Below are 23,698 nucleotides of genomic sequence, written 5' to 3' on the forward strand. Positions count from 1 at the left end.
GGAGACCTCGCTTCTTGGTTGGATTTTTAATAGCACAGGAAGTGTAGAAAGCAGCCTGACATTCTTGTGACTCAAGTTTTTACTGAAATGACTTTGCTGGAACTTTCACATGTAAGCACCGCTTTACCTTGTAATTTTAGGCTCGATTCTCTGAGAAACATGATCAAGTCTGCAGCAAAAGCTAATTTCCTAAGCTACTCGGTGATCGAAAATAAGTAGTGGAGGATGGTTCTTCCCTTATCAGAAAAACTTCAATCTCAGCCCTGAGTTTAAAAAAAATGGCAGCCAAACTACCACTGCTTAAGCCGTCGCCCACTGTGTGGTAGCCACGTCAGGATATTGCTTGTTCCTCCCCAAATCCATGGACCTAACCAGAGTTAAATCCGTGAGTGTGAGTGAAGCACACCGTTGACATTACTAGTTCCTAACACGATACCAGTATTTTCTGCTGATGGACAGTAACAGCCGCAGTCAGAATCAACTAAACGGCAACAGGTTTAAAAAAAAAAAAACTTTTTTCACAGCTTTGGGTGTTTAACCAACTAAACCTTTTTCTGCTCCGCGTACATTTTTACCACCAGCTGTATCACATCTTAAATCCCACACTGAGTTGTAGTGAATTAGTGTTTACACCTGTAGCAGTTCTGCACAGTCTGTGAAGGACCAGTCGTTCGGTCACTTCAAACTCAGCATTGATTTGTCCAGTAAAAGTAACAGTTGAGTGATACCGGTAGCATCTGTCAACTCATCAAGAGTCAAAGATAACCACTCAAACTAATTTTTTAATTGACTATTGATGTTGCCCCAAATGTCCTCGTTCTTCAGGAGACTCTTAGTAGTCTTAAATGAGTTTGCTTTCTCCGGACACGATCCTTTAGGTTACTGAAATCCAACATGATTTAAGTAACTCACCATCGGTAAATGGCGCTCCCTGCATGGCTGACAAATGGTCAAAAAATGGCCAACAAACTTGCTTGCAGCCTCCTTTCCATTTTTTATTTTTGCAAAGAAATTATACTCTGATGAGATACTTGACATTTTCTAATTCTTGTGACTTGCAGTCCCGTGAATTGGGAATATTGGGATGAGTGATTGGTCTGGTAAGGTCAACGTATTGTATCCCTTCAGCACAGCTAAGGCATAGTGAACACAATGCTGTAACCATGTAAGTAGATAAAATACACTTCACTTCCTTAAAAGCACAACTTTCAAAGTGTTTCCTTTGTTTTGACATGATGGGGATGAACTGGTAACAGAAAAAATAAAATGTTGGGGTGCAGCAATACACACGACACTCAGGATGCTGCTGTCAGGTCCTGTGTCACTGTAATTTGTAGCATGGGGAGACCAGCAGTATGAAACTATGAGAGCCACACATGCCGTGTCTGCAGCTACTACTCAGCTTTGTCACTGTAGTGTGAAAGCTGCCATAGACAGTCTGTAAATGACGACATGGCTGCATTCCAATAAAACTTTATTTACAGACACCGAGATTAGAATTTCATATAATTTTCAAGTGTCAGGATATTGTTATTCTTTTGAGTCCCGCTCACCCCCCACCATTTAAAAACGTAAATACAATTCTCAGCTCACGGCCCTTCTAAAAACGGGCAGCAGGCTGGTTTTGTCCCCCAGGTCACAGTTGGCAGATCCCTGCTCGAGTAGATTTAATATGGTTGAGTCCAGAATAATTGGCTCAGGGACGTTGAAAAAATGCCAGCTGAGTATATCCAAAAGCTGGGCCAAGTAAAGACCTTCCTGTTCCTCTTTTGGAAATTATAAAATATCATTACTATTTCGGGACAGAAACCAAAATTGATACAAGCTATAAAATTCAGCAACTATATGGCCACTAAAAAGCTATCTTCACAGTTTCTAATTTTTAAGAAACTGAAGATCAAATAACAAGAGACTTGCTGTTTGTGCCGGCTTAAAAAAAACCCCTAAGTTATACGAGACGCATTTGTCTTTCAGGATGAATGCATTCTTGGAAAGGAGATAGAAATCAATCCTTAACACCTCGCTGCCGAGGCACTCCATAAGGGAGCCGTCCTGCTGAAACGCCAAAGGCTCAGGCTTGTTTTTCTTAAGACTAAATATCAGCTACTTAATGAAGGAAGTTACCGAGTCCTGCTCAGCTGCCCAAGTACAAGCAGAATAATATCCCCCAAATAAGTATTTCTAAACAAAATCACCAGTCATCAACATATGTGTAAGAAAACATTTCTGAAGCCTTTATTTACAAAAACTTTAAAAACAAATAATATCCTCTTTTGGAAATAATGTTTTGTTTAAAAAGGACCACCGAGTTACAGCATTGTAATATCATGAATAAAGAGTGTACAAGGGAAACAAACCAATGTGGCTGACGTGGGGAGATCTGCTAACATACTGACTGAGGTGTTGCGAACACACATCGTAGCTCACAGTCCATCATTTCAGGGTAGGTAATTTTTTTTTTTAATGGTTACCAAAACATCTTCCCACACATGCTCTGGTCTGCTCACATTTTCTGCATGTTGAAATAGTTCAGTCTCTTTTGTCAATATATATAAAATAGATTGCAAAGATATACACAAAAAAATAAACAAGCATTACACTCCTCAGGTAATTTTATTAACTATATATATATATATATATATACTTTGTATTTTGTTTTTTGCACCAAATCTCACCATTATTTAACTCTGTGGCAACCAGGAAAGCACAATGTTTTCTAATTTAATTTGGTACAAGATACCTAAAGGCTTGCTATCTTTGGACTTTAATGAAATTGATTTGTGGAATCAACAAATCAAGAGCATCATAAGTATGGCTATAAAATAAAAAAGAATAAACAGTGATGGAATAAAGGAGGCAGGTCAAGGGGTATGTGCTATCATAAAATAACCACGGCTTCAACATCTTGGATACCAGTTTCCTGGCAGATACTCAAAATATAATCACGAGGGATTTTTTCCTGAAGGGTGTAAAGCTGGTTTGAAAATTCTTCAGTCACAGAGCAGCCTGCACATGCCAACGAGAAACTGACAGACACTAGATGTGCTTGGAAGATAAAACACTACGTACAGAAACAGCAGTTACTAAGCTCCTCAGTAGTTTTCTTTTGTCTTTTTTGTTAGTCTTGATGGATCAACAGTTTGCACCATGAAAGTGCTATATTCCGTGGGTCAAAAACAAGTAAATACTGTATAAAGTTGGCAGATGGTCATTTTTTTCCAGCTAAGAGCAAGGGAAACCAAAATTTCTTTCTGATAAAACAGACGATGTGAGTCAGAGTCTCTCTCTAAAGTGCAAAATTGATGGTCCACAATCTCAAATAGCTAAAACTCCTGTAGGACGGAAAGGAGAGACAGGGAACAGGGAAATAAATTACAGTCAGTGCTAGTTAATTTAGGAAAGGGGAAAAACAAACCAAGCCCAAGTAAGTAACGTTTATCGAAATATTCAATATGGTGTAGAGCTTTCCCCACGTTCTGTCACACACGCTTGCTAACAAGTGTATTAAGTTAGGGCCAAATTCAACCTGAACGCTCTTATTTATTAAGATCTGAGATAGGAAATGTCATACTTAGTACTGAAAGGCAGAAAATAAAATGGGCTATGGAAGGGAAATTAGGGTATTGTCTATTGTCCGAGGGGTTCAACCAGAGATAAAACCTATATACAAGCATGTGTGTAACTCAAGTAAAATAAAATAAAAATACAAGGGCTAGTTCGTGTCATGACTGCTTGTTGGCTTCCTCTTCGTAGGCGTTCCCAGTGCCATTCTGCACGTAGGAGGAACCAGAACCAAGACCATACAAGTGACCACAGTATTTGGCATCATCAATGTGATCTTCAAAGAACATCTACAAAGGAATTTTGGAAAAAAAAAAAAAAAGATAATTTAACCAAAAGGAATCACTTGTAATAAATTACACTTCAGCAATGTTAGGTACTAACTGTTCATTAACCGTGATGGCAGCTCTTTTTCGTGGCGTTCCTCTGGGCCTACATATTTAAGTTCAAGGAATAAGACTGATATCTTCTATAAGTAGAGAGCTCAAATTAAAAAAAAAAAGACGACAAAAAATGTACAGACCAGTTTTATGAGACTTTTTAATCATGGAAAAATGGCATTTTTATTCCAATAGTTTAACAATACTCAACAGGAAGTATAAATGAAAACAGCCAATGATGGCAGGAAAAAAAAGTTTAGGTTTATCAGTTGCCTTGAATCTATATGCAAGGCTCCTTGGCTAAAAACAAATCATTAAACGTGTTCTGGGCAGTAAAATCTGAACATTTACATTAGGTTAGTGTCCTTGAAGAAAAATGAAGATGACAAAACAGTACCAAAGAATTTACCATTATAACTGAACCATCAAGGCATTAAAAAAAACAAAAAACACAAAGTTAAAAATTCAAAAAGTGGTTGTAATTCTCTAATGTAGCACTGGGAAGTACAAAAAAAAAAACTACTTGTCATGAAGGTACAGTCGGAATCACTTCTGAACCAATATCACCAGGTATAAGTGCTATTATGCTTTCTATTATTTTGTAGTTTAAATTTTTGATTCTATAAAGAACTTATTCTTCCATTTGTCTCAGAACTACATTTTAAGATGATTTATTTTTTAAGAAGTTCTGGGCGGTGCAAACGGTTAATATACCGGCTGATAACAGAAAGGTTGGAGGTTCGAGTCCACCCAGAGGCACCTCAGAAGACAGACCTGATGATCTACTTCCAAAAAAACCAACCAGTGAAAACCTGTGGAGCACAGTCCTGCTGACACACGAGGTCGCCAGGAGTCAGAGTCAACACGACAACCACCGGTGTTTTGGTTTTTTAATTTCTGAACACCTTCATCCAGTGTGGTACAGGTGGCCTATATGGCACCTCTAATTATATCTTCGCTTGGTATGTTCTTATCGCCCAGAAACTTTTGCCAGAGTTAAGATTTTTTTAATGTCCTAAAAACACAGCCAACTGAGAAAAAGGCATTGCTTCTTCATACTTCTCTCATTTTGAAAAAGGCCATTCCTGTGAGCAGTGAATCCGAGCCTGCCTGATGCTGCGGTCCTATCCGTTCCAGTTCCAACTGCTCAGCGACCTCCTGTAACCCGCCCTGGAAGGAACAAAAACTGCCTGTCAGGAGAGAGAGCGCAATCCCTGAATCCGCAAATGACCCAGCCAGCCGGCACACACAAGCCTTGGCACGTGAAGATGGGCCTTACGAAGACAGGAAAACCAGACAATGTGTATCACTAACCTGCTTGTTGAATGTGGGAAAAGGCTATAATGTCACAGAAAACGAGATTCTAATTGGGAAAATTTATCTTCATCATATGTTTAAGGTGGAAACCCTGGTGGCGTAGTGGTTAAGTGCTACGGCTGCTAACCAAATGGTTGGCAGTTCGAATCCACCAGGCGCTCCTTGGAAACTATGAAGGAGTTCTACTGTATTCTATAGTAGATAATGGCAAATTTCTTTCCTACTAACCTAAAGGGGGAAACAAATTACATTATACACAAGGTAACATTTACCAAGTACATTCATGGTCTACACACCCATCAATCAGTTTCAGTCTCTGAACTTTTCTTAAATTTCCCCCCAATCCAACTCAAATATTTTTCATCTAAATAATTTTTATAAAACAAAGCCATTATAATCAAACCATTAAGAATTCACTAAATGCTTAACTATGATTTCACTACTTAAAAAAAAAAAAAAAGCATACAACTCCTTAGAAGGTTCTGCTAAAATCTACGTAAGTAATAGCACTAGGAATAAAAAAGAAAGAGAATGAGATGGGGAAAGAAAAAGAATTAAGAGAGAGAAGAAAAAAGAAGGAAAGGAGGGAGGGAAGAATAAAGGGAAAAAGAAGGCAGAACAAAGAGCAGAAATAAAGAGTACCACCGCCAACAAAACAAAGAACAAAGAAATTCTCCTCCAGGTTGTTATGGCCTCTACTAGCGGGCTAAGCCTTCTACGTAACATTTTGAAAGAGTGCTTTGCACAGCAGTTGCTTCTGTGTTAAAAATAGCAGGAGGATTAGGTGTCCTTAGCAACTGCTTAGGAGGCCGGGGGAATAGGGTCATACAGTGTGGCTGACTATAGGCTACAAAGCACCTCTGTCACCGACCTAAACTTTAACACAGCAATTCACTTTGGGCATATTCAGAATATCTCACATACATACAAATCCCCTGATAATATACATATAAACCAAACCCACTGCCATCAAGTCTATTCCAACTCTTAGTCATAGCAACCCTACAGGAGAGAACTGCCACACAGGGTATCCAAGGCTGTAGTCTTTACAGAAGCAGACTGCCACATCGTTTTCCTGCAGAGCGGCTGGTGGGTTCGAACTGCCGACCTTCTGGTCAGTAACCAAGTGCTTTAACCACTATGCCACCTCAATATACATATACTGAGCAATACCGTGGCTCTCTGTTGCTGAAAACTGTTTTTATGAGGACATGTCAATTCTAAGAAGCATGGCCAAATCCTGGCCCTGGGTTCTCGTTGTGCAGCGCTCCCATGGACTGGGCTGAGTTTCAAGAGCTACAAGGACATGTCAGTTCTAAGAAGCCAGGTTCCAACATGCTGGCCTGGGTTCTCGGTGTGCAGCGTTCCCATGGACTGGGCTGAGTTTTGAGAGCTACAAGGACATGTCAATTCTAAGAAGCCAGGTTCCAACATGCTGGCCTGGGTTCTCGGTGTGCAGCGTTCCCATGGACTGGGCTGAGTTTTGAGAGCTACAAGGACATGTCAGTTCTAAGCAGCCAGCTTACAACATGCTGGCCCTGGGTTCTCGGTGTGCAGCGCTCCCGTGGAACTGGGCTGTTTTGGGAGCTGTGAGGACATCCTGTTCTTGTTACTTGAGTCACAAAGGTCTCCCTCCTCAAATTGCACAGAATTCTGCTGCCCTTAGCTGCTGCAAACACAGAAATCTTTCTTCAAGATCCTCTGGTTACATGCTGACCACAGGCTGGATTAGAGGCAAACAAACTTTGGCCAAAGACTGTTTCTCTTATGATGTTCAGTTCATTTGTTAAAAGTTTCCTTATTCAAGTTCTATTCTGTTTATTTCTGCCTAAAGGCAAAGCTCTTGAAGCCTTACCGTCTCCTGAGAGTGTAACCTTACTCGCACTTCTGAGACCTGGCGAGGAAAAATTAGACTAACTTTGGTTTCCCCGGGTAAAGAAGGGGCGATGTAGGGTTATGAAGCAACCACTTTGCCAACATTTTTTGTTGTTGTTATATTTTAAATCCGAAACTGGAGAACCACACTCATATTCCCAAGGATCTCTGAAGGAGTATTTTTCCCCCTAAAGAAACTTTCCCTTTGGAAGAATTAATATTTAGAAGTAAAAAATTATTACGCATGTGTTAAGCAGTGGTACAAGATGACTCCTTCAAGCCAAGGGAAAAAAATCCTCTTAGCTATGCGATTTAATCCTGGAAACATTATTCTATAACCAAAGCCAACAAAATAGCCTCTAGTGACGATAAGGTGAAGGGAAAAGTCTTCACGCTAACTAAAAACACGTGCCCATCCCTGGCCACTCCGGTCGCCCTGGTGCAGACCGACTCTGTTTATCGGGAGAGAAGAACCCGCACCTTCGTGCACGTGTCCCACTAACCCTCACATGTCTGTCCTGGTTCATGGTTTTCATATGGAAAGCAATAAAAAAATCTCACCCTTGGTTTGAAATTTGCTGAAAACTTACTCTGGTAATACAGGTTGAAGCTCTGAGAGAAGATTTCCTGTAAATTATTTTTTTAATGCATGAAAAAGAATCAACGACCAGCCAACGTAACTGCATTTAACATCAAACTAAAAAACAGGATTTGAAGCAACAATCCATTCTAGGACCTCACGTCAGTCACTCAGTCTGAGTAGTGTGCTGATGACAGAAACTGCCAGTCAGAACCTTACTTTGAGATTTTTGCAGCTCTTCATGAGGTACTTCACATCATAAATGACTGGAAAAAACAACCGAAGGATCTCAAAGAAGTCAAGTTCTTCTTCAGGCAAGTTAGAGTTGGTCAGGATTTTGATTAAGTAGCCAAAGTCATAACCACTGCAAAAGGGTTAAAAGAATACAGAAGAGGAACACATAAATATAAAAACAAAAAGAAAAAAAATTCTGAGCATTTGTCACGCCAGGAATCGACAACAACAAAAAAGAACACTACAAGACCAGAGAAAACAAAAATGCTTAGTTGTGATGGAAAATGACATGGTCTTACAGACAGTGCTGAGAACCTGTTACTTTAATTTTATCATCCAGAGGCAGCAACATACAGATCTCTACTGTGCCCAAGCCTGCAGTAACTAAAATACTGATTTGCTTGATCCTTTAATAAAGAACCCTTTAAGAAGGGTATCAAATTTCCCATAAATGGAAAGAGAGACATAAAGGTGAATGCAAACTTGGTCAAAAAATATCAAAAAACAGCAAAAGAACTGGCATTCTGAAGACAAAAATAATACAAATTTTATATAAAGTCATCATATACTTCAAAAGTCTGAAGACTAAATTCCCTAACAAAGTTTTTTCACTTCCTGTAAGTGACTTTATTAAGTTCTCTCTTCCCTAGCAAATCTGCTCCTATCTCAATATGGCCCCACAAAATACATTATTAATAAGAACGTGGCACATGAAAGAAGTGAAGGTGGTAAATGGTGAGAACTACAAGCCTAGACAATAAAATACCAACTCCACGCGCTCAGATCAAGATCTCCTACCTCGACCATCGCCTTTTCACTGTCTGACATCTCCTGTCCCCACCTGCTGTAATCACACACCCCTTTTCCCTGCCTCCCTGTTCTTCAAGGACCTCATCCGGGAAGCATTCCCTGGAAGGCCCAGCTCCCAGAGAGTTCTTCCGTGGCACAAGCTGTTTTCTTTGTACTACCTTTCAAAGTTACGGTTTTCTCCACTGGTTTAAAGGGCAGCAATCACATTTTAAAAATGTATTCCCTTCCTTGAAAATACTTGAAACTGATAAATATGTTATAAGAGATGCTATTAACATACCTTTTGGGGGATACAAAATACAATTTGTATTTAATGCTCAGAATGTTTACTTTTAGCAGATTAAAATCTTATATCTTGACAAATATTCACAAGTACCAGAGTTGAACTTAAGATTCTAAGCTCTAAGAAGACATGAACCTTGCCTGTTTTTGTTCACCTTAATATGCCCCATGCCTAGCGCACAGTATCTGCTGAGTGTATTTTTCAACTAAGAAAACACGTCATATATAATAAAAAGACGTGAAAATGCTTTGCAGGTCTTTTGTATCCTACTTTTGAGTAAAAATAACCCAGAAATTTTTCTCAAATTAACAGACTTCAGTCTTATCTCTTGAGGTACTGGTTCAAGTGGAGAATAGGGAGAAAAGACGGTTGGTGAGCATTAGCGCGCTCAGTACTTCCACCTCAAAGATAACTGCTCAGCATTGCAGGAAGCTTACGGAATCAACAGTCCTTCACTACCATTATTCCACAGGCCAGACGTGAAAACTCTTCAGTTTGCAGGAGACTCTCATTTAAAATGAATTTAAAATAAATGTGAGTACGAGAGCATTTAGACCTGTGTAACACAATGCTTTAATAAAATGAACAAAAGGCCACATAAAATCATGCCCAGGGTCACTCTTAGTCCCTGCACTGCCGGCTTAGTTCAGTTTACTTTGGAAAAGTCTTCCTCTCACCTTGGAAGTGGTTTCCTTTCTAAAAATTCTATTTTACAGTAACAATAATTAAAAACTAGCACTTATTAATAATTTACTGTGTGCGAAGCACTTCACGAGATGCTTTAAATACGTTACTGATCACCACAACGATTCTGCAATGTATTTGCTCTAAGTGACACTTCCCCTGAACACCCACCCAAGGCACATCTCATCTACCCGGGCTGTCCTAAGTGATGCTTCCTCTGAACACCCTACTGAAGGAATACAATGTGCCTGCACACACCCACCCAAGGCACCTCTCATCTACCTGGGCTGTCCTAAGTGATGCTTCCCCTGAACATCCTACTGAAGGAATACAATGTGCCTGCACACACCCACCCAAGGCACCTCTCATCTACCCGGGCTGTTCTAAGTGATGGTTCCCCTGAACACCCTAAGGAAAGAAAACCACCTGCCCGCACACACTCACCTAAGGCACCTCTCATCTACCCGTGGTGTCCTAAGTGATGCTTCCCCTGAACACCCTACTGAAGGAATACAACGTGCCTGCACACACACACCCAAGGCACCTCTCATCTACCCGGGCTGTTCGAAGTGATGGTTCCCCTGAACACCCTAAGGAAAGAAAATCACCTGCCCGCACACACCCACCCAAGGCACCTCTCATCTACCCGTGGTGTCCTAAGTGATGCTTCCCCTGAACACCCTAAGGAAAGAAAACAACTTGCCCGCACACACCCACCCAAGACACCTCTCACGTACCTGGGCTGTTCTGCTTTTCTCCGCAATACGTGTATCGCTATCTAACAAAGCACAATACAGCATTTATCATTTTTAAAGAATTGTCTTGCCCACTCCTACCAGAATGTAAATTCCACGAAGACAAAGATTTTAGTCTTTCTTGATAGCTTAATCTCTAGAATCTTACCACACTGCCTGGAATATGGCACACACTCAATATTTTTTAAACGAATGGTTCCCCTTCTGAAAATATTAAAAAAAGACAAAAAACTAAGCCTTAGAGATGTTAAATCCCTCTTGGCAATACTGATTCTAAGTGGCACTGCTAGATTTAAACCTAGGGCGTCCTGTTTTTCCAGCCTGTACTCCTTCTACGATGCAAACTGCCTCTCACAGGCTCAGACAGATCCCGTGTTATTAAGTTAACCTCTGAGTTCAGACAGGTCCCGTGTTATTAAGTTAACCTCTGAGTTCAGACAGGTCCCGTGTTATTAAGTTAACCTCTGAGTTCAGACAGATCCCGTGTTATTAAGTTATCCTCTGAGTTCAGACAGATCCCGTGTTATTAAGCTAACCTCTGAGTTCAGACAGATCCCGTGTTATTAAGCTAACCTCTGAGTTCAGACAGATCCCGTATTATTAAGCTAACCTCTGAGTTCAGACAGAGCCCGTGTTATTAAGCTAACCTCTGAGTAGACCAACATTAGCCTCACAGCACTAGAAAAGCTCTACTGCAGCCAGTTCTTCCCAGAAGTGAGACTGAACTGGCTGCTACAGTGACCTACCTAGTGTGAAGCAGGTACGAGCTGGTGATAGGAACGCACTTCAGCGCAGTCTTTTTACCTGTGAAATGATAACCATTTGACTCCTTCACAGAGGACCACTCCTGATGTCATGAGAAGTTCTGCAAAATACTGGGTCTCAATTCCTTCCTCCTCATGCTTTTTAAACTGGATACCAGATGTTGTGAGTAGCTCTATAGAGTCCTGGGCGTACATGTCCTCCCTGGCAGGAGAGAGAGAGACAGTGTTCAGGAGCGCCGGACTTCCAACAGACCGTGCTTCTCCACTTCACTGACACTACAGTGCTAGAAACAAGATAGAGGATTAGCAAGGACCCAACTGTTTCAATGATTTAAATAAATGCACAAGCATATATAATTTAAATATAAGGGCCATTTTTTCAGAAAAACATTCAAACCTTAAATTATCAAAGTCCAATGGTGAGATGCTAAAACCTTTTACTATGGACTCAATCTCATTAGCTGTTCACATGTTAAATAAGTTGGGTTTGAAAAAAGGGTGTTCTATTCACCAAGGGGACCACCAGAGAGTGACAGGCAAGTTCTTGCCTGGGCTCTCAGTCTCAGCAGCCTCTTTAACGCTGCCAGAGGGCACTGCAGCAGTCGCTGTGAGGGCCTATGTCACCTCCCAGGCTCTCAGCAACACCAGGAAAAGGCTAGATGGAAACTCAACTAAATGGCCGAGATAAACCACATTCCACCTTAAAGAGAAAGGAGATGCCTCCACTCACAAAAGATGAGCCTTTCAAATGGCTCCAACAGGAAGTAAACTGCTTATAGTTAAGGATTCTGCTGTGAGAGCTATAATTCTTCTTCCAACAATCCTAATCCAAGAAGACTGCCTTCTAAAACCAAGCCTGGAAATCTAGATACCACCAGTCCAAGATCTCCCTGAAGCCAAAAAGAAAGCCGCATCTAATTTCCAAGCACAAATACACAAGTATCCAAAATATTAAATAAAAAAAGGTTATCAAAATGCAAGTTATGTTTCTGAGAATGAAAAAGTATTCTGTGACTTGGCCATTGGATTTAACTTACTTTTTTTAATCGTTAACATTTACTGGTTTCCACAACGGAGCAAAAAAGAAAATTCTATTCAAAGCCTTATCAAAACCAATTAAACCAAAAGGTACATTTCATTTGAGCCAAAAAGCATTCCTATGGCTTGTTTCCTGGAAACCAATTTACTTTTAAATGTCTTTGAAAAATTGCAAAGCTGGCAACTGAAGTATTAAAAACAGGAAAACTGCTATAACCACTGAGTCAAACTCTCCCCTAGAAAATGCTCTAAGAAGATCCCACACGAGGACACCTGGGTGAATTCAGCAGAAGTTTGTTCTATGAGACAATACACACTCTTGGCCTCACTATAAAGCGTGTACCTTTAACAACTAGCTCTCACTCGGCAGGACCAGATGCTCACACTGAGAAGCACGCTTTAGCAGGACAGATTCTGTCTCCAGTCTCACGTTACTTCTGGGTCCTATGTTACTTTAGCCCATTTTTACTCTCCCAATCAGAACGGAAGCTTCAAGAGGGCAATGATTTTTATTTGTTTTGTTGAATGTTCTGTCACCATATGAAAAAGTTATATATATATATTCAGAAAGAACTAAGTGGAATAATGAAGTGCTGCACTGAAGTCGGTATTTCCCAAACTTGCCCTATGATAACAATCACCCAGAACTTACCAAAAATACCAATTTCCAGGTTCCACAGGCAAACCTACTGGATCACAATCTCTACCGGAGAGATCAGGATGAGCACTTCAAGTGTTTTATAATCAAGTAAGTTTGGTAAACAAAGGTCTGTGTGTCTATGAATTCTTCTTTCTTCTCCTTTTCTCCTGCAGAGTTCACGTAGCTCAATTTGGATAAGTTAATGTGCTCTTAGCCAAATTTCACGGATTATTTTACAGCTTGGAACCGATCCCATGCTTTCTACTACCCACCTTGCTAGGAAGCAAAGGGAAAGCTGGGGCAGGTGAGCTAAATCTCCATACAGAATGAAGAAAATGTCCTGAGCTAAGAAAACTCTGTAAATGTTATGACTCATTTTTCAAATGAACAGACTGTTCTGTTTGCACAGGGTTCATTTCAAATTTTTAAATCTCTCTACCCTGCCTTCCCCACCCTCAGAAATACTAGCAAACGTAGAAAAACCGTAAGCAATTTAAATATTGTTTAGTCAAAATATAACAACTGCTGCAGACGCTGGGTTGGTTTATGGATTGTAAGATTAATTTGTTTAAAATGCTAAATTAATGATAATCTCTCCCAATGCTAAAGACAAACTACTTAAGGCAGCAAAATGTCCAGTTATACTAAGTGAACACGAATGAATGCCATGTACAAACCTGTACGAGGGGGTTTAAAAAGAGGGCGGGGGCAGAGACGCCCAGCTATCCTTCTCAGGTAACCTAAGGACGATGACTTAGCCACTTGTGCGGAACTCAGTAAGCACACTGAAATTACCTCTCTCTACAGATACAAACTTCTTCTACACAGAGTCACGTTTCTAAACGTGAAGTTTAAAGATTTTACAATTTGGGGATGTTTTCAACCATCCAACCTATAATCATTCCTGCCTCAACACACCAAAAAAAAAAAAACAAAAAAACCCCCAAAACAAAAAACCTAAATCTATTGTTATCACGCCCACTCAGACTCACGGTGACCTCATGTGTTACAGAGTAGAACCCTTTACAGGGTGTTCTTGGCTGTAATCTTTAGAGAAACAGATCACCAGGGCCTTTCTTCCACAGCACCACTGAACAGGTCCAAACCACCAACCTTCACGTTAGAGGTCAAGTGTAAACCATTTATGCCACCGAGGAATCTTGGCTCAAAACAGACAAGCTGCCTACTCTTACATGCTAATGTCTGTAAATAAAATTAGCCTGCTTAAGAATATCAAACCAAACCCAATGCCGTCAAGTCAATTTCAACTCATAGCAACCCTACAGGACAGAGTAGAAGTACCCCATAGAGTTTCCAAGGAACAGTTGGTGGATTTGAACTGCCAACCTTTTTGTCAGCAGCAATGGCTCTTCACCACTGAGCCACCAGGGCTTCCAGAGACATGTTAACCCATTGCCGTCGAGTCGATTCCGACTCATAGTGACGCTACAGGACAGAGTAGAACTGCCCCATAGAGTTTCCAAGGAGTGCCTGGCGGATTTGATATGCCGACCTCTTGGCTAGCAGCCGTAGCACTTAACCACTATGCCACCAGGGTTTCCAAGAATATAAACTCCTGTATATTTAAAATTACGCTAAAAACCATTGATAGAGTTAAAAGGCAAATAAGCCTCTATGCAGATCATCAAACACACGTTATGCTGCACACAACTGAATTTGGAAGAAAACCGTTAAAAAAGCTCCAGTGTTAAAAATGCATGTTCGAAGGTATCCAGATTTTAAACTAACTCTAAAAACTTCAAACGGCACTTTACACAGTCCAATTCATACTTGATATCTTAGGGTCGCTATGAGTCGGAATTGACTCGACGGCACTGGGTTTTATCTTAGGTTAACAAGCATAAAGCTAATTTATTAAGAGAAGAAAACCTGTTGCCTGGAACTCAAACCCAGGATAAGTTAATAGCACACCTACCCCTCATTTATCAACATTCCCCATTGACCACAAGGATAAGAAATCTACTATGCAACTATTCTGCACATTAAGGACCCCACCTACCCGCATGCCCCCTCCAGGCATAGCTTGTCCAGGGCAACTGGAGGAAGGAGCAACACTTCCCGTGGGGTATTTAATCCCAGCCTGAGACCAGCACCCACTAGTACCTCCCCTCCCTCTTCCCTGTGAGCCTCACTCTTCACTCCCCTCTCGCCATGCACACAGGCGTCCAGGCTGCACAGGTGTTCAAGCTGGCCTCCACCAGCAGCACCCAGTCCACGCTGCCCCGCTTTCCACACTGAGAATGCCCACCTGGGACACCAGCGGCTGAAGAGGCCCAGCCAGCAGCCTGTAGCATGGATTTGTGTGCCTGTGAGCAGACTGAGGGCAAGCCCATGACTGCCGCAGGTGCAGAGGGGCCACAGCCACCCAACTGGGACGGCTGGAGCCAGAGAGGAGAGGAGGCTGGGGCTGGAAATGCCCAGTTTTTCTGCTTAACACCGATTTTTGCATAACACTCCGGTCTTTGGAACCTAACGATGTCGATGTTGGTAAGTGAAGAGTGTGTGTACTTAAAAAGCAAGCAAGGAAGCAAGCTTTCCACTAAAGTTCTCTTATAAACTGTATTAAGTAAAAAAGTTTCAAAATGAATGGAAGAAATTGTTGTAGAAGAGCTGCCTACAAAAAGGAGCTACCAGAAGTGGTGCAAGGCCCATATTTCCTGCGGTGCACTGCTTGAGGGTCACCTGTGTCATGACAGGTGAGGCCCACAGGGTCTGCTGGAAACCCAATGGTGCTTGTCACCACCCACCCACGAATTCAGCCCACCTACACTCTAAACTTCACTATTACTGCAAAGAGTTACGTGCTCTAAAACATTATCTCCGGTTATTTACTTGAGATACCTTTGTTTACCGTTTACCACAAGGAATTTTAATATGTGCCTTCTTATACAAAGGTAGGTACTAACCTACCATCAGTATTTAATAAGTCGCATTCTACCAAAAGCATCAAATCATTTCTAAGTTGTTTTCCAGTTTTCGGCAATCCAAATAGGCTCTTTTTCTACTGGATATCGTCCTATGACAATCAGATGATAAGCCAGCCAAGTGGCCAAACCATATTCGGCATACTTGGTTCAGGATATTTGTTCATCTTCCTCCTCATGGATTAACTGTCCCTTCCACAGGAAGGAAGGTTCCAAGTCATTAGTGCAAACTTCTGACTTCCATCTCCTCACCTACACTGACTCTCCTAGAGCGATGTAGACCCATCACCTGTCTTTCCCTAAGAAGTACCATTTTTCATTTTTCACATTCAGGGACAGAAAGAAGGCTAGATAGGAGGAGACAAACTTTACAGTTCTTTTTAGGCTTGGTACTCCACACAATCTTTTCTCCAATTCTTACAATCTGAAGTTCCAAGCCATTTGTAATTACCAATTGTCTATTCTACAAATTTGGATTTTCTGCATGATTAAAATACTCAGATAATTTTTTTCCCTTTCTGTGTGGTCTCTTAATTACCATCCTCAGCAACTTCCATTTCACACCTAAGAGAGTATCTTGCCATTCATGGCTTCGTACTGATCTCCAACAGTTAGCAGGCACCCAACAGTCACTTCCTGAATTCTGTTAAGACAATGCAGGCATGACAAGGCATTCTGACAAATCTAAGATTTCTAACTTGGAACTTTTCTTCTGAGGCCACAAATTCTTCACCAGTCACCTCTGCCTCTAACTGTTAAACGTAGACATTCTTGTTTTAATCATTCCAGACTTTTTCTTCCCCTAGGACATTGTGTTTTCTTTTCTCACCTCTGATTTCTTTTACACAAATAACGTTTCTAAAATAGCAGCATACTTCCTTAATTATTATCAACCCATTGCTTCTGTTCTGTTCTAACAGCGCTCCTCCACAATTTCTCCTGTTGCTGTTAAGCACAGCTGGAGCAGCTTCCATTAAAACAGCAAAGATTTGGCTGATTTTAAACTCAGATGCTCAGCTACAGCCAGGGCCTCATCTTGACCTGGCACATCTTTTTTAGTGTGAGGGCGGCAGTTGCAGACCTCTTCCTTTAAGCCTACAATATTCTTCCCCTCTGTCACTTTCAGCATAAAGCCTCACCCTACATTTCCTTTACAAAGAAATACCAGGTCATCAACATGTCTGTCTTTACATCTACTCATTCCTCTTAAGGTTTTCTTCCTTTAGTCTCAAAGACAGCTCTCCTAACCACCAAAGCCAATCTCTACCAGTGCTTAGATGCTATTCCATACCATTTTTCAAAGGGCTCCTGGAGGGGATACCCACATCATCTTCAACAACTCCTTAACCAACAACTGCCTTTCAACCTTCAAATAAAACTCTTTGCCATCAAGTTTATTCTAACTCATAGCAACCCTATTAGACAGGGTAAAACTGTCCCATAAGGTGCCAAGGCTATAACCTTTACAGAAGAAGACTGCCACATCTTTCTCCTGCAGAGCAACTAGTGGGTTCAAACCAAGGACCTTCTGTTTAGCAGTCAAGCGCTTAACCACTGTGCCATCAGGGCTCTTAACCTTCAAATACGCCTGTGCAAAATACTGCAATCACCAAATCTGACAGTCTCTTTTTTTTTTTTTTTTTTAATTAGTTCTCATCCTCTTCAACTTGTCAATGGAATTCTGTCCGCAGCTTTCTTTTCTTCTTCACAGCTCATCAACATTCTGCTTCAATTTTCACGTACTTATCAACTCCACTTCGGAGAAAATCTCCGTACACTGATCCAGGGTCTAACAATCCTAATTCCGGACTTTAGACCACAGAGCGTGGACATAAGAGTTCTGGAAACACTAAGCTATAACGACCACGACCAACTTCACACACTTCGACATCCCTAGTGCCTAACACAGCGGGTGGCATGGTCTAGGCACCCAATAAGAAAATCCGTTTTTACCTTTCTTCAGAATTTCCAAAGCTCTGTTCCTGTCATGCACTCTTTCTCACCACATTAGACTGTACCAGTTCTAGCTTCCAACTGACTTTTTTTATTTAATGTTTTTTCACTATATCCTTCTCCTTTGGTAGCAAAACTACAGGGATCCTCTATGTGTAAGAAAAAATAAACACGTTTCAAAGATTGTACTAGCCCAGCAGTTACTACAAGGACAAAGATGTCCCAGAAAAGGAAACAGCTTTTTATAAAAGCTGAGACACTAGTAGGTTACCCTCTCCTTCATGTACTAAAATCACAACACTATCTTAAAAAAATAAATTCTAATGATTAGCTTGGAAAAAAGTAGCATGAAACAAATGAAACGGTAACGAACTAATTAAGAAAAGGGTTGTTTTTTGGAAAAGGGATAGAAGGTGATTTGAGTGCTTTTTACCCTGTAGAAGGCTGTGGGGGGTAAATTATAGACCCAGTAGCTTAAAAGGAGTCAGGACAAACACAATGCAGTTAGAAGCCACACCGCTGTACCACTGACACCACAATCCTCTAAAATCATCAAGTCCTGCTTTTCATTAAATCTTATATGCTAAACAGCACATTATCAACAACAAAATGGAGCTTCTTACATTGTCACTAACATTACTTGCCCCATAGCCTATTTTTCTATTTTTCAAACCAGACGTTATACCATACCACACAATCAAAGGCTGCCAAATAGGATACTCTTAACATTCTAACATACATTAAACATTTTACTTCCCCAATGTAACAGCTTGTCTTTGTCCCCAAACACCATACACTTCACTCCTACCACTGATACAGAAGTATTGTAACTAAGGACGCTGGGTGTTTGCCCAGGGCTTGAGTTAAAAGTCTGATTCTTGCAGAGAAGTGAAAGAGACAGAAGGCTTAAGGACACTATCACTCCTCCCCTATCTGAGAGGTTTTATGGACTGACCTGGGAAAATACCCAATATATAACATTGCTTCAAAAGGAAAACTGTACCCAAGTTTCCAGGATATAAGGAACATCTCAGCACCTGTGCAATAATCTACTCGTAAGAGAGGGACTGTAATGAAATGCTCTTCACGAGGACAAACATAAAAAAGTATATATTTTAAATTGCAACATAAAGTTTGAAAGTAAAACTAATGCCATAAAACTGTTTTTTTTTTATCAAGAAGTATTTTAAATATCCCAAATTTTCCAAATTTCAAAAAAAAAGTGGCAGCCATACTTTAAAAATTACACCTCTAAAATGCAAAGTATTTGATTTTAAGACAGTCCTTCTTTATCCTAATTTTATTACTCCATAATAAAAAAGAAACTAAACTACACCTTCCAAAATTTTAGGTTTGATATGTGTTTCTCGGGTAACTATATCAAATTAAACTACAATATCATACTTTGGGAAACCCTGATGGCGCAGTGGTTAAGTGCTACGGCTGCTAACCAAAGAGTCCGCAGTTCAAATCCTCCAGGCGCTCCTTGGAAACTCTATGGGGCAGTTCTACTCTGTCCTATAGGGTCGCTATGAGTTGGAATTGACTCAACAGCACTGGGTTTGGTTTTTTTTGGTTTATCATACTTTGGGGAAATAAATTCCCAAAGTTAAACTACAAAAACAAAGTTTGGGTTGTATTTATTTTCTACTTACGTCAAATTAAATTTAAAATTAAACTGCCACGTTGAAGTTCCTGGAGGGTATTCTCCTTGCTCATTCATAAATGTCAGTCCTAGCTGAATTATCTTTAACAAGTCTACGTTACACCGCAACAGTTGGTACTGGTAGTCAGCATTGCTCCTAAATTCTCCAATGGGTCTTGCAACCACACCCGGGAACTCGGTGTCCTGTAAAACAGTTTCAAGATTCACTACTTACTAAACAGGTATAACCACAATTCACAAATTCCTAGAATAATTCGTTTTTGGTACAAGTCAAAGAATCCTGTTACAGATGATATCCTACGCCTTTAGACCCAAGTAGCTTTTAAAAAATTCTAGCTAGGAAAAACAACTGCTTTTTAGAATCATAAAATTCCTTAAATATGCATAGCTTTATTTCAAGTACTCTAACAATAAAATTTTCTATTTATAAGACACACATGACAATGTAATACCCTACACCCAAGAAAAGGAAAAGAATCCTAACTCATGCCTCCGCAGGGCTATGTTTAACTTTACTCACATTATTCCAGTGCTAAAACCCAGGCTTGTTTTTAAAAAGCAAAGCAGAAAATGCACTGTATTTTCTGTTTTCTGAGATAAAGTCTCTTAAACAACGAAATCTTCCAAAGAAGCACGTGAGCCTCCTAAAGTCTTCAGCTAAGACAACACTCTCTCTGTGCTCCACAGAAAGCCTGCCGTCCGGAATTTCATGCTGCCCACTCATTCCGTAGGGCATCATCGCTCCTCCAATGTTGCCACTCCTTATCACCTAAGAAATGAACACCCGCTACGAATTTCCAGTGGATAATAACTTCAAATTCTAATTACGATTAAGGAGCCCTGGTGGTGCTGTGGTTCAGTGTTCGGTTGCTAACTGAAAGGTTGGTGGTTTGAACCCACAGGCTGTTATACAGGAAAAGACCTGGTGATATCCCCCCTTCATAAAGATTTATAGCCTAGGAAACACTACAGGGCAGTTCTACTTGATGGGGACACAACAACGCGACCCTTATCAAGTAGAACGTCATTTATATACACACAAATCTTTAAATTTCAACTGTTCAACTTGCTCCTCCCCTCAAAAAAGGGATTTGTTTTTACTGAGAACATGATATATCAACTCAATATCAGAATTCAAACAAGGCCTAGCTAAGAACAGAAAGTATCAAGTCAATGTGAAAAAACAAGGAAATTTAAACTTCCCTAAGTTCAGTCCAATTGAAAAAACCACTTTATGGATGCTGTGTATATTTTACTAGATGCTGAGAGGGGAACATTAACCTCTAAGCTTCATGGAGCAAATAATCCAACGAAGACAGGAAACAGCAGGGTATCTGCCACAGATACACAAGGTTCAATGGTACAGAGGAAAAATAATTGGGCGGGAGAGTCTAGGCAAACTGACTGCCATGCACAAAAGCAAGAAGTCTTAACAGCACAGTGTGTTCATGGAACTCCAATGACAATTAAAAAAAGCAAAAGAAAAAATGCAGACTAATTAATGTTTTACTGGCATAGTGGTTAAGTGCTACAGCTGCTAACCAAAAGGTCGGCAGTTTGAATCTACCAGGTTCTCCTTGGAAACTCTATGGGTCAGTTCTACTCTGTCCTCTACGGTCACCACGAGTCAGAATCAACTTGACGGCAACAGGTATGGTTTTTTGGGTTTGCGAGGTCTGACTTTTTTGTTTAAAAAAGACATTGTGGAGCTCCTGGCTTCTGGAAGCTGGTCGTACAATCGACTAGGCCTTCGTGTTGCTAGGGGCTGACCTAGTGCTCATGAGTGTAAACGATTTCACGGAACTGCAGCATCCGATAAGGACATTCTATAACCATGTTGAAGCACAGACAAAAACAGAAAACAATGCTCAGACCACAAAAATGACCAATCCTGGCTAATGTGAATAACTGCTGCTTCTTTATAGCTTTAGTCTCACTATCCTGGTTCTAAATAAGATGTAGTAAGATACTCAATAACAGAATTACCCCCACTTCCTGACAGCATCCAATCCGGGGCAAAGCCCTAGTTCCTTAAACCCTCCCTAAAATCATCCACCACATGCCCAAATCCTAAAAGTCCTTTCTAACACTGTCTTAGGCAAAGGCCTCAGGGTTCCCTGTGTATTTTCCCACACTGCAGTGAGTAATAAACCCAACCTGTCAACTAACTAGTGGTCTTTGGCTGGAGAGCATTAACAAATTTTTCTTTTCACGGTTAAATTAGTCCCTAAAAATCAACCAGAAGAGTTGAATTCAACGTATTTTCAAGGCTCTCTTCCGTTTCTATAAGAAGCATTTTAAAGATTTGGTCACAGGCATACCATAGCAACATAATTGTATTTTCGGATAACTTGACGAATTTTCTTCATCTCTTCATCCAAGTTGCAAGCCCAAACTTCACAGATTCTTTGGCTGTGATCTACAGTTGCTGCTGGCATAGTGAGGACACAGGGGGTCTAGGTGCCAAGCATCAAAATGTTATACTTGATTGAAGATTTGTTTCATAAAATATTTTATCCTTTATTTGTGAACCTGTCAAAAAAAAATCAAAGTAAAAGCCAGTCATATCAGAAACTGGAATAACAGAAAAATAAGAGTTGGCAAGAGACCTGAGAGATTGTTTATTCAAAGCCTCGGATTCATAAGAAAGTCAAAGTTTAGGAAGTGACTTATCTAAGGTCACACAGCTAATCTATAGAAAAGCCAGGGCTATCACACAGGTTTCCTGGTTCTAATTTGTATTTTTTAAAAAACATTATATATACTGATCATTAAAAAAAAAAAATCCCCTAATTATAGACTGTTCTGAATTTAACTCACCTTCGGAATAAAACTTTACTAAGTCACCCATTTCCAGATAAAAATGAAAAGTTAAATACCGACAAGATCAGATGTTATAACAGCAAAGGTAGTGTTTGCTTTTTTCCCTCATTAACATTCAAAATCTGACTTACTTACAGAGCTGACAGGCATTTATTCACACCACATTGCAGGACGTAGAAATTTAAAAGTTTAAAAGCATGCTGTTTTTCAGAAATAATAGATAGCCACAGAAACTGTTTGAATGTCTGTAACTGCTAGAGTGCAAAAGAGTATTTAAAAGCGTGTTTCTAACTTCCTGAAAATTGGCACATTTGCCCCAGTTACCAATCACACATCTCAGGTTTCTGGACCATAAACACAGGGTTCATGGTATATGACAATTAATCGGATAGACAGACCAACCTTTTGATTCTTGGACACGGAAATTCCAAATGCACCTTCATTTTTCAGGCAAAAACAAGGATAAAAGAGGAAGGTCTTGTGACCCCTTCTGAACTCTGTGGAGTCACAAAGGTAATCTGGAGTGCTTCTCTAAGAACAGAAACCGAAAGAGATCCAGAGGACCTCTCCTTTATAACCTCCCTTCCCTACCCCGCTAAACACACACACACACACACCCGCCTGGTTTAACATCGCTTTCTTCCCTCTCTTTCTACAGCAGTCCCAGAATCCTCGAAGAGGGACCAGAAGACTTCTCAATACTGGAGGTAGCAGCTCAGTAATGCTGGCTCCCAGAGAAACAGAGTCGCACAGAGGCATTCAAGTCATAGATACCTCTCTTCCCTGGCAAAGAGCTAGTGCAAAGGTGACGACAGCCATTTACTGGAGCCAAGCTGACTCCCAAGCATTGCTGTGTGAAGGGGCAGAGGAGCTGCAAACCCAGGCCACCGCCCTCCGCTCCCAAGTTCCGCCCCACAACATCGAAACCCCATGTAGAGTACAAAGCCTTTACGTCATCACTAAGCGCCACCGCCGTGACATACCCCAGCCCCCCTTACCCTCCCCCCAGCCCACACACGCCCGCCGCCGAGCTCTTTCCCCCGCAGCCGCGCTCCAGCTGGCGCCATCGCGCACCCTCTCCGGATCCTCGTTCCCGCCCCTTTCTACTTCCCCAGCCTGCCCCTCCCCCGGTCTGCAGCAGACGCAACAACTACTTGTGTCGCTGAGCTCGCGCTCCTTCTCCTCCTCCTCGCCATAGAGACAGCACCCGGCGGCGGTGGCGGCGGCGGTAGCGGCGGCGGCAGCGGGTGCCCCATAGACACCTCTCACCCAGCAAGGGGAAAAGGGGAGCCGGGGCCGCGCCGCACCTCGCTGCACCGTCGCTTCCTGCACGTCCTGACGGCGGCGCTGGGTGATGACGCGACACGCAGGGGGCGGAGCGCGCGCGGGG

At 41.2% G+C, this 23,698-nt stretch overlaps 1 protein-coding gene across 2 annotated transcripts; it reads right to left on the reverse strand.

The window, feature by feature from the left end:
- Positions 1–2,209: 2,209 nt before the first annotated feature.
- CNOT7 (CCR4-NOT transcription complex subunit 7) lies at positions 2,210–23,647 on the reverse strand. 2 transcript variants are annotated; one of them, XM_049866946.1, is made up of 8 exons: positions 23,463–23,647; positions 22,711–22,805; positions 21,807–22,017; positions 19,475–19,668; positions 11,284–11,445; positions 7,933–8,077; positions 5,001–5,111; positions 2,210–3,851 (listed from the first exon to the last, which is right to left on the reverse strand). In XM_049866946.1, exons 3-8 carry the CDS (start codon positions 21,921–21,923, stop codon positions 3,723–3,725), a joined length of 858 nt encoding a protein of 285 aa, XP_049722903.1. In that variant the 5' UTR covers positions 21,924–22,017; positions 22,711–22,805; positions 23,463–23,647; the 3' UTR covers positions 2,210–3,722. The 2 variants fall into 2 exon arrangements, with proteins under 2 accessions (XP_049722903.1, XP_049722902.1); XM_049866945.1 differs by lacking the exon at positions 22,711–22,805.
- Between the last annotated feature and the right edge of the window lie 51 nt (positions 23,648–23,698).

Source organism: Elephas maximus, chromosome 22, assembly GCF_024166365.1.
Source record: "Elephas maximus indicus isolate mEleMax1 chromosome 22, mEleMax1 primary haplotype, whole genome shotgun sequence".
In the NCBI taxonomy this organism is placed as follows: Eukaryota; Metazoa; Chordata; class Mammalia; order Proboscidea; family Elephantidae; genus Elephas; species Elephas maximus.